Source organism: Panthera uncia, chromosome D2, assembly GCF_023721935.1.
Source record: "Panthera uncia isolate 11264 chromosome D2, Puncia_PCG_1.0, whole genome shotgun sequence".
In the NCBI taxonomy this organism is placed as follows: Eukaryota; Metazoa; Chordata; class Mammalia; order Carnivora; family Felidae; genus Panthera; species Panthera uncia.
In genome coordinates this window covers 28,299,815-28,311,434 of record NC_064818.1, presented here as the reverse complement: position 1 = coordinate 28,311,434, position 11,620 = coordinate 28,299,815, and the positions used below count along the sequence as shown (strand labels likewise).

At 38.5% G+C, this 11,620-nt stretch overlaps 1 protein-coding gene and 1 pseudogene across 3 annotated transcripts in view; one reads left to right on the top strand and one right to left on the bottom strand.

Moving 5' to 3' along the window:
• The first annotated feature begins 279 nt into the window (after positions 1-279).
• The window catches only part of DNA2 (DNA replication helicase/nuclease 2), a 57,254-nt gene continuing 45,913 nt past the window's right edge, over positions 280-11,620 (top strand). For 2 of the 3 annotated variants that reach the window (XM_049645141.1, XM_049645139.1), the window contains exons 1-4: positions 280-470; positions 1,898-2,080; positions 3,911-4,094; positions 6,295-6,440. In XM_049645141.1, coding sequence (XP_049501098.1) covers positions 400-470; positions 1,898-2,080; positions 3,911-4,094; positions 6,295-6,440 — 584 coding nt within the window. In that variant the 5' untranslated portion in view covers positions 280-399. Of the gene's footprint in view, positions 471-1,897; positions 2,081-3,910; positions 4,095-6,294; positions 6,441-11,620 lie in introns of those variants that run through there. The other variant, XM_049645140.1, reaches the window with a different exon arrangement.
• Positions 6,025-6,102, bottom strand: LOC125933597 (uncharacterized; annotated as a pseudogene).

The window sequence follows — 11,620 nt, the reverse complement described above, 5'->3', positions numbered from 1 at the left end:
GAGGTTTTCTCCCAAAAGAATAGAAAATTCTGCATGCTAACAAAGGACGCCTGGGTTTGGGTAATTGGTTCTGTTCTAAGATTGTGTGTTGAGCATGCGTTGGCGTGTCTAGAGAAAATGCGAGAATATTTGTCTGGGCCAGATTAAGAACACCCCCAATTTTCCTAATGCATAAGCAAGGGAGCAAGGATCTTTTAAAATCTCCGCCCAAGTGCCGCTCTCCACGTGGAGCATGCCGGGCTGGGAGGGGCTGCTTCGCGCAGGTCACTTGGGACTGCGGTGGGCAGGCGGACATGCGCATGCGTGCGGCGCCTCGCGGACTCGCGCTTCTTTTCCTTTTCTGAGGTTCTCCGTTTCCCTGGTTTTAACTGGCGTGTGTTTGCAGTGTCTTCCCCCGGGATGTTGCAGCTGGAAGAACTGGAGCTGTTGAAGAAGAGTCTAGAGGGAGAGGCTGGTCCTCCGGCGGAGCTGTGAGCGGAGCGGAGGGAGGGTTTGGGAGCAAGGCGGGAGATTTGAAAGAAAGGAGCGGGAGAGGCGGCACCCACGCCTCCGGGAAGCCAGGCTTGGGATAAAATGATCCCGCTCGGGTCCCAGGGTGCCGGACGAGTTTCCCGAGCTGGGATCTGTTTCATAGGGTTCTCTTTGGGTCCGCACTTGGGCCAAAGCCCGAAAACTGCTTACTCAGCCGTTCATTCCTGCCCGTATTCGGGGAGTGCCAGTCACCTTAAACTAGCCTTCATAAAAGGAAATTGCAACTGCTAGATGCTTTTCTTCTTATGTAGTTGGAGAAACTTATCCCACGGAGAACTCTACATCCTCAACTTGGACTAAATGGTCAGGGCAACTTGACCAGCATAATGTGGAATTATTTTCAATTAATAATAATGATAATTATTGTTGACGGATCTTTGCGTTTTGGGTTTTGATCAGCAATACCTTTGCGAGATCCTCAAGGTGTCCCAACTGACCTTTGGGAATTTCACAGCCTGAGGCTCCCTGGAGTAGGTGAATGAGGCGATTACAAAGTAGTAAGAGTCTAGGGTTGGGTGACAAAGATAATTTCAGGGTAATAGGAAGGCATTTGGTATTAGAGAGGTAATGACTGTGGACTCTTGTACTGTCACTGATAAAGACTGCAATCAAACTGGAAGGACTAAAGAGGGACTTAATATTTTCTAGAGCGGTTAGAGCAGTCCTGCATAGTTTTCAGGCGGCTAGGATCAATGGATAAAAGTATTGTGCAGTTGACTTGCCCATTATAAATAAGAAATTTCTGAGTTGAGTCACTGTATGAATGAACTAATGTGACAGGTATTAAGCTTGCTTTTCTCTAGGAAGTAGGCGCTAGTTGATTCATACTGAGATTTTACAGAAAGATTTTCTTCATTAAATAGTAGGTACGACTAGATAATTTCTAAGTAGGCTCCTAAAGATTGATATAATACTGTGGCTCAAGGTAGGATTTCAGCAAACCACCTCCACTATGGTTTTCCTTAACAATACCTTTCATTTACAAAAAAGATGGTGTACAAGACATTTGCTTTTATTTGTACTTTGGGAGGGCTTGCACCAGTGGTAGGAATTTGTTATTTGATATTTCTCAATTTATCCTTAATCCTCATAATCATGGATGTTTCACAGGGCTCCTGAGAACCTATACAGTGTTTGGAAAAACTCGTATCATAAGCATGTTTTAAATGGCATTACTTTTGGGAAGTTTTATAATCGGAATTCTGCTATGCCCTTGCTCTCTTAATTTTTACGTATTTTAGCTAACGGTCATTGTGATAAGCTTTCTAGAAGAAACAAACCTAGAAAACTAGAAGGCTGGTTTGTAGATAAAGGAAATTGGATATCTTATTTCATGCTACAGTAGTTCTGTTTGTGTATGCTTCAGATTTCAGAAGAAAGTGGAAGCTTCCTTTTCTAAAACAGTTCTGAGCCGAGGAATGGATAACCGGTACCTGGTATTAGCAGTCAATACTGTACAGAATGAAGAAGGAAACCATGAAAAGCACCTAATCATCACTGCTTCTCAGTCACTAGAATATAAAGAACTGTGTATCCTTAGGAATGACTGGTAATTTTTGTGTGACTTTGAGTACTGATCTGGCTTAAGAGTCTTAAGGGAGCAGATATGAACCTGAATTAATTCCATGTAAACATTTTGCTTATTACCTCAGCATCTCAAAGCCCTTATTCTGAAACTTGATCTTTATTGTCATTTGAAAATTAAGTACGGGGTACCTGGGTGGCTCAGTCAGTTAAGTGTCCAACTTAGGCCAAGGTCATGATCTCATAGCTTGTGAGTTCAAGCCCCATGTCAGGCTCTGTGCTGCAGCTCAGCCTGGAGGCTGCTTCAGATTCTGTCTCTCTCTCTCTCTCTCTCTCTCTCTTCCCCTCCCGTACTCACGCTCTGTCTCTCTCATTCAAAAATAAACATATGGGCACCTGGGTGGCTCAGTTGGTTAAGCGTCTGACTTCAGCTCAGGTCATGATCTCATGGTTTGTGGGTTCGTCTCTCTGCTCCTCTCTTGTTCACTTTCTCTCTCAAAAATAAATAAACATTAAAAAAAAACCCAAAAACATAAGCATAAAAAAAGAAAATTAACTACAAAGGGCCTTATTAATTTTTTTTTAATGTTTTTATTTATTTTTAAGACAGAGACAGAGCATGAGCAGGGGAGGGGCAGAGAGAGAGGGAGACACAGAATCCGAAGCAGGCTCCAGGCTCTGAGCTGTCAGCACAGAGCCCGACACGGGGCCCAAACCCAATAAATGGCCTTATTAGATGACTACTTCCAAAGTTTCCCAGTACTTTAAAAAAAAATTTTTTTTTAACGTTTATTTATTTTTGAGACAGAGAGAGACAGAGCATGAATGGGGGGAGGGTCAGAGACAGGGAGACACAGAATCTGAAATAGGCTCCAGGCCCTGAGCTGTCAGCACAGAGCCCGACGCGCGGCTTGAACTCACTGACCGCGAGATCATGACCTGAGCCAGAGTCAGCCGCTTAACCGACTGAGCCACCCAGGCGCCCCTTCCCAGTACTTTTTAAGATTGCAGCTTAAAACTCGTAATTATTTTCACTAAAAGCAAAATTAATTACAGCATAAGAACATTCTGAAACTCTAGGTTTCTCTACACAAGCAAAGTATGGTATGTGAGGGGTAAAGGGGAAATTCAGAGAAAGTGGAGGTCTAATTTTGTCTATTTAGGCTCTTTGTCTAGATAAGAATGATAAATATGATTTTGTTCTTTTTTTTTCTTTTTTAGCATTTATTTATTATTTTCAGAGAGAGAGAGAGAGAGAGAGAGTTGTGTGTGCACATTAGCTTGGGGGAAGAACAGAGAAAGAGGAGAGAGAATCCCAAGCAGGCTCCATGCTGGAGCCCCAAATCAGGGCTCAATCTCACGGTTCATGAGATTGAACCAAAATCAAGGTTGGACATTTAACCAGCTGTGCCACCCAGGTGCCCCAGTATGTTTTTATTCTTAACACATTGGGTTTGTCTTCATGTCTCAAGACTTACAGAAACTGTAGAAATGCTAGAAATCTTAAGAATGAGAGAATTATTATTGAAATAAGCTAATCCATAAGTGGAGCTATGTATTGACGCTATTAAAGATTTGATAGCTTTTGCAGTAAATGATGCTAACACTAAGCAGTTTTCCTTTTTGGTATTTAAGGAAGACCCCTGAGTGTTCTCAGTTGTATTTCAAAGGTAGAAAGGAGTAGAATGAGTAGGAGTTGATTCTGAAGACTGCATCCTAGTATTAAATTATTTTGAAAGACCCAGAAATTTACAAATACTATTCCTTCAGATAAAGTACTCATTTGCTTTTTGAAGCTTCCTTAACATGTTTAAATATAGGAACCTAAACTATGTATATTTTGCTTTATTTTTAGGTGCTCTTTACCAGTGGAGCCGGGGGACATCATTCATTTGGAGGGAGACTGCATATCTGATACTTGGATAATAGATGAAGATTTTGGATATTTGATTCTATATCCAGACATACTGATTTCTGGCACAAGCATAGCCAGTAGTATTCGATGTATGAGAAGAGCTGTCCTAAGTGAAACTTTTAGGGTGAATAATATTAACAGCTAATGTTTCTGCAGGGTCTTAGAGTTTACAGAGCACTTTTATACTCTTATTTCATTTAGTCGTCACAAATTCCTGTGAGGTAGATGGTAATAATCAGCTGCATTTTACAGATGAGGAAAATCAGGCTCAGAGGTTAAATGTTAAATGACTTGCTGAGAGTTACTGTAGCTAATAAGTGGCAGTGCTAGGACTCAAGTCCAGGTGACTGAATCCTTTGAATCTTGATCAGTGCTTAATAAAATAATTAATTCTGATGATAAAAGTAATGTAAGCGATGATATTTTTTAATGCTTCTAGGAATTTCCAAACTTGGCTTCATATGATTTCCAATAAACTAAAAATAAATGTGACTGTCTCTCATAAAAAAATATTCTGGAAAATTTCAAACATACATAAATAGATGATTCGAATAATTTCCCATATACCCATTTTGATGTTCTCAAACATTATATTATTTTGCATGTAAATGAAGGTGGATCTTTTAAAAATATAAATATGATACCTTTATCATACACCATAAAATTAAAAGTATTTCCTTTCATTAATATAATGCCCAGTTTATCTATAATGCCCAGATAGATAATGTCCCATTATTTCTCTGTAATGTCTTTAATAGAAAGTAGTTTTTTCTTCAGTTGGTTTGTCAGAATTCAAACAAGGTTTTTTGTTTTTTTTTTTTTAAGATTTTATTTGTAAGTAGGGGCGCCTGGGTGGCGCAGTCGGTTAAGCGTCCGACTTCAGCCAGGTCACGATCTCGCGGTCCGTGAGTTCGAGCCCCGCGTCGGGCTCTGGGCTGATGGCTCGGAGCCTGGAGCCTGTTTCCGATTCTGTGTCTCCCTCTCTCTCTGCCCCTCCCCCGTTCATGCTCTGTCTCTCTCTGTCCCAAAAATAAATAAAAAACGTTGAAAAAAAAAATTAAAAAAAAAAAAAAAAAAGATTTTATTTGTAAGTAATATCTATACCCAGTGTGGGGCTCGAACCCACAACCCTGAGATCAAGAGGCAGATGCTTTACCAACTGAGGCAGCCAGGCACCCCCAAACAGAGTCTTTGATTTATGTTTTGATAGGTCTCCTAAGTTTCTTTTAATCTGTATTCTACCTATTCTTACCCTCTTTGTTTCAGTTCCATTTACTGAAGAACCTGGGTTTTTATTAAGAGTTTCCTCTTCCTTTCAGTGTATTTTAAAAATTATACAATTTATATCTATGTAGAAAACCAAAATTGTTTTAAAAACTTTTTACTTTGTAGTTCTTTTAGACTTGTTAAGAACTTGCATGAATAGTACAGAGAATCCCTCTGTAAATTAATTTTTTAAATTCCTGAAGCATGTTTTGGTGGACTTTATCTAGTTTTTTGATAGCTTTAAAGGGGATGTCTAGGCTAAGAAAAGGGTTAATTGAGAAATAATATGCCTTTTTTTTTCTTTAAAAATTTTTTATAATGTTTATTTTTGAGAGGCAGAGACAGAGCATGAGCGGGGGAGGGACAAAGAAAGAGAGACACACACAGAATCTGAAGCAAGCTCCAGCTCTGAGCTGTCAGCACAGAGCCCGATGCAAGGCTTGAACCCACGAACTGTGAGATCATGACTTGAGCAGAAGTCAGATACTCAACAGACTGAGCCACCTAGGCGCCCTTTTCTTTTTTTAAATACTATTTCTTTTTGAGTGGAGAGAACTTGTCAAAAATCTGTGCTGTAAATTTAAATTTTATGTTTGAATAATGTCTTTTACTTACATGAGTTTATGAGCCATGGCTTTATTGCATTTTATTTCGGTAGATTATAAAGTGAAATTAGAAAAGAATATATTAAGTATTTGAAAATACATTGAAATTTTTCATATAGGTTATTTTTAATATTTTCAAAGTGGAAATTACTGATTTTCTTTAAAAATAACATGCTTGTAAAATAATTTGGGTAATTCTTTACGTTCAGAGAAACTTCTCTAATAACAAACTATAGAAATGATCCCTGAAAGTATAGTCTTTAATTCGGGTAGTTCTGAATAGAAGAAAGTGAAAGTCATCTGTAATTCTACTTACTAGAATAAAAATTGTTTAATGTTTTAGCATTTGTCTCACTAGTGCAGTTTGGCTATGGTAGTTAAAATAGGTAATAAATATGAGATCATGTGTGTTAATAGTGTGGAATAAAATATATGATTTTTTTTTTTAAATAGAGCTGTAATCCAGCCACACGTCAAATGCTGATTGGTACAGTTCTTCATGAAGTATTTCAAAAAGCAATAAGCAATAGCTTTGCCCCAGAAAAACTACAAGAATATGCTTTTCAAACTATTCAAGAAATAAAACATCTGAAGGAAATGTAAGTAGTACAAGACATGCTGTAGGTACAATTCTATTATAAAATCTATTCCTGGAATCCAGAAGGTATTTGGCTATTAGACTATTAAATATAAATCAGAGTAATACTAGAATATAGATTCCAGGGTTGTAGTACCCCACTGCAGTTCTGTGAAGAGCTTCTGAAATTGCAGAATAGAAACTCTTGAGCTAAAAATATCTGAATATTCTGTACATGTGTGCAATAGATTCTTCAGCTGTTCTCAGTGTAAAAAATGTTTTGCCTTACTTCTAGTTATGTGACATACTGAAAATTGTATGGTTTTGGGAATCAGATGGACTTGGTTTTACATTCTAGCTTTGCTAGTTTTAGGATTGAACAGGTTACTATTTTTGAAAGGTTTTGAAAAAGGCAATAAATCCTATTTTGCAGACTTTTGTGACAGTGGAGAAAATACATATAAACCCACAAATGGCTAATTGTTGGCATTTTTTATTTTATTTTATTTTTATTTTTTTAATGTTTTATTTATATTTGAGAGAGAGAGTGACAGAGTGCAAGCAGGGAAAGGGCAGAGAGAGAGACACACAGAATCAGAAGCAGGCTCCAGGCTCTGAGCTGACAGCACAGAGCTTGACGTGGAGCTTGAACTCACGAACCATGAGACCGTGACCTGAGCCAAAGTCGGTGCTTAACTGACTGAGCCACCCAGGTGCCCCTAATTGTTGGCATTTTGTGAGTGACTACATGCAGAGGGGTTGGCATGATCTGCTGTTCTGTCATCACTCCTATTGCAGACTGTCTTTTTTTCACAGAAGTATTTTTATTAGTGGTAATTTTGATTTCCAGACTAGTTGACATAAATCTGCTTTTCCCAGATGTAATTCTGTTTCGCTGTTTATATGGAAAAAGTGTGTTCCAAAATGCCACACAACTTATTTACTAATGTCATATGACCTATTGTCCTAAAAACATTTTAGATCCCTGACGTGTCAGGCATTGTGTTCAGTGCTTTTAGACATCTTATATAATCTCATAGCAACCGAAAGAAACTGAAACACACAGAAGCTGTCCCTTGGTCATGACTACATAGCATGACATTCAGGATATGAGTAGATTTCATAAAGCTTTTGCTTTAAAGAGTTCTACTTATTGCCTTATTTGCCACTTTGCATTGCAGTAAAACACAGCTGTTATTTACATTTTGCCTTTTTATTTTTATTTTTTAAAGTTTATTCATTTATTTTGAGAGGGAGAGAGCATGTGTGTGTGCATGAGCAGGGGAGGGGCCGGGAGAGAGAGACTGAGAATCCCAAGCAGGTTCTATGCTCTCAATGCAGAGTCTGATCAAGGTTCTAACTCACAAACTGAGATCATGACCTGAGCCGAAATCCACAGTGGGACAGTTAACTGAGCCACACAGGCACCCCATTTTTCTTTTTTGTAATTAGAAATTTGAAAATTTTTTAAAATTAGAAACTTATTTTTTAAATTAAGTTTAAAATTTTAATTCCACTATAGTTAACATACAGTGTTATATTAGTTTCAGGTGTACAGTATAGTGATTCAGCAATTCTGTATATTACTCTGTGCTCATCATAAGTGTACCACTTAATCCCTTTCACCTATTTCACCATTCCACCACTCACCTCCATTGGTAACCCTCTGTTGTCTATAGTTAAGAGTCTTTTTTGATTTGTCTCTTTTCTTTGTTTTTTGTTCATTTGGTTTGTTTCTTAAATTCCACATATGCATGAAATCATATGGTGTTTGTCTTTCTCTAACAGACTTATTTTACTTAGTATTATACTCTCTAGAACCATCCATGTTGTTGCAAATGGCAAGATTTCATTCTTTTTTATGGCTGAATAATATTCCATTATACACGGATGTGTGCGCATGTGTTTATGTGTGTGTATCACATCTTCTTTATCCATTCATCTATCGATGGACACTTGGACTGCTTCTATAATTTGGCTATTGTAAATAATGCTGCTATAAACATAGGCAGTGCATAAATCCTTTCAAATTAGTGCTTTTGTATTCTTGGGGTAAATACCCAGTAGTGTGATTACTGGATCAAAGAGTAGTTCTATTTTTAATTTTTTAAGGAACCTCCATACTGTTTTCCACAGTGGCTGCACCAGTTTGCATTCCCACCAACAGTGCACAGAGGGGTTTTTTTGGGTTTTTTTGTTTTTTGTTTTTCCACATCTTTGCCAACACTTGTTTTTTGCACTTCAGAGTTTTAACTTTTTTTTGGTCATATCCTAGTCAACATACAGTGATGCCTTATCTGTTGCATGTTGTATTGATTATTCCCCTGAAATAAATCACATCAAAACTTAGTAGCTTTAAATGACTCATGTCTAATCTATTACCTCATAGTTTCTGTTAGCAAACTATGTTAGGTTAGGAATTCAGAGGTGGTTTAGCTGGAAGGTACCGGCTCAGGGTCTCCCGTGGGGTCTCCCTTGTCGAGCTGGTCATTTGAAGGGAGGATCTGCTTCCACGATGATGCATTCACATGGCTGTTGTCATGAGGCCTGAATTCCTGGCTGGCTGTTGTAGTCATGAGGCCTCATTTTGTTGCCACGTGAGCCTCTCTGTAGCACTGTCTAATGTGTTCTCACAACATGGCAGGTGTTACTTCAGATTAAAGCGTCTAAGGAAGTGAGCAGGCAGGAAACCATAGTGCCTTTTTTTTTTTTTTTTTTTTGTATGTCCCTGGTGATGAGTGATGTTGAGCATCTTTTCATGTGTCTGTTAGCCATCCGGATGTCCTCTTTGGGAACGTGTCTATTCATGTCTTTTGCCCATTTGTTCACTGGATTATTTGTATTTTGGGTATTGAGTTGGTAAGTTCTTTATAGATTTTGGATCCTAACACTTTATCTGATATGTTGTTGCAAATATGTTCTCCCATTCCATCAGTTGCCTTTTAGTTTTGCTGATTGTTTTCTTTGCTGTGCAGAAGCTTTTGATGTTTAATTTTCTTTAAAGTTTCTTAGTAAACTTCTTTTTAAGTTTATTTTTGAGAGAGAGAATATCTGAAGCAGGCTCCAGGCTCTGAGCTGTCAGTACAGAGCCCGAAGCGGGTCTTAAACCCACAAACCGTGAGATCATGACCTAAGCCAAAGTTGGAAGCTTAACCAACTGAGCCACCCAGGGACCCCCAGAAGGTTTTTATGTTGATGAGGTCTCAGTAGTTCATTTTTGTTTTGTTGCCCTTACCTCTAGAGACATGTCAAGTAAGAAGTTACTGCAGTTGAGGTCAAAGAGGTTGTTGCCTGTTTTCTCTTATAGGATTTTGATGGCTTCCTGTTTTATGTTTAGGTCTTTCATCCATTTTGAGTTTATTTTTGTGTATGGTGTAAGAAAGTGGTCCAGGTTCATTCTTCTGCATGTCGCTGTCCAGTTTTCCCAACAACATTTGCTGAAGAGACTTTAAAAAAAAAATTTTTTTTTTTTTACATTTATTTTTGAGAGATATAGAGACACAGAGCACAAGTTGGGGAGGGGCAGACAGAGAATGAGACACAGAATCCAAAGCAGGCTCCAGGCTCTGAGCTGTCAGCACAGAGTCAGACATAGGGGTCGAACTCAAAAACCGTGAGATCATGTCCTGAGCTGAAGTCGGAAGTTTAACCGACTGAGCCACCCAGGTGCACCAAGACTGTCTTTTTTCCATTGGATATTCTGTCCTGCTTTGTCAAAGATTAGTTGGCCATATGTTTGTGGGTCTATTTCTGGGTTCTCTATTCTGTTCCCTTGATCTATGTGTCTGTTCATGTGCCAGTACCATACTGTCTTGATGACTATAGCTTTGTAATACAGCTTGAAGTGCGGAATTGTGATGCCTCTGGCTTTGGTTTTCTTTTTCAGGATTGTTTTGGCTTACTCAGGGTCTTTTCTGGTTCCATACAGGATAGTTTGTTCTATCTCTGTGAAGAATGCTGGTGTTATTTTGAAAGGGATTGCATTGAATATGTAGATTGGTTTGGGTAGGATTGACATTTGAACAGTATTTGTTCTTCTAATCCACAAGCATGGACTGTTTTTCCATTTTTTTTTTTTTTTTAATTTTTTTTTTCAACGTTTTTTATTTATTTTTGGGACAGAGAGAGACAGAGCATGAACGGGGGAGGGGCAGAGAGAGAGGGAGACACAGAATCGGAAACAGGCTCCAGGCTCCGAGCCATCAGCCCAGAGCCTGACACGGGGCTCGAACTCACGGACCGCGAGATCATGACCTGGCTGAAGTCGGACGCTTAACCGACTGCGCCACCCAGGCGCCCCTGTTTTTCCATTTTTTTGTGTTTTCTTCAATCTCTTTCATAAGCTTTCTTTAGTTTTCAGTGAATAGTTTTTAATTTCTTTGGTTAGGTTTATTCCTAGGTATTTTATGGTTTTTGGTAAAAAGGGAGAATTTAAATGCAGAAGACATTAAGTAATGAGTATGAACTGGTTTGGAGAATTTAAATAGAGTCCTGCTCTGTAAGAAATAAAACACTTGGAAGAATCTGCCTAAGGAGATTACGACAGTAAAGAATGGCTCCAAGATGGTTAGAGAAAGTTACTTAGGAAAAGATTACCCAGGGTGCCTGGGTGGCTCAGTCTGTTAAGCATCTGACTTTGGCTCAGGTCATGATCTCATGGTTCATGAGTGAGCCCCACATTGGGCTTTGTGCTGACAGCTTGAGACTGGAGCCTGCTTTGGATTCTATGTTTCCCTCTCTCTCTGCTCCTTCCCCACTTGTATTCTCTCTCTTTCTTTCTCTCAAAAATAAAGATTAAAAAAATTAAATAATAATAAAAAAAGGAAATGAGTACCCAATTGTACAGGTATTTTTTAAATAATGTTATTATTTCTAAACAGATTATAAATTTGTGTTTACCATATTGTAATAGTACAAGAAGGTATATGGTAGAAAAGTAAGTCCTTTCTCCCTGTGTCCTACTTGTTACCTACTTCCTTTCCCTAAAGACAACCATTGCTATCAGTTTCTTATATATCCTTTCACAGAGATTTCAAACATTTATGTGTGACAATGTATGTGTGTGTGTGTGTGTGTGTGTGTGTGTGTGTGTGTAGGTGTGTATACACACATCCACACCTACACACACACACACACACACCTATATATTTTTCGTTAGGTAAATTGTAGAATACCATGTATATTATTGTTCACTTAAAGATT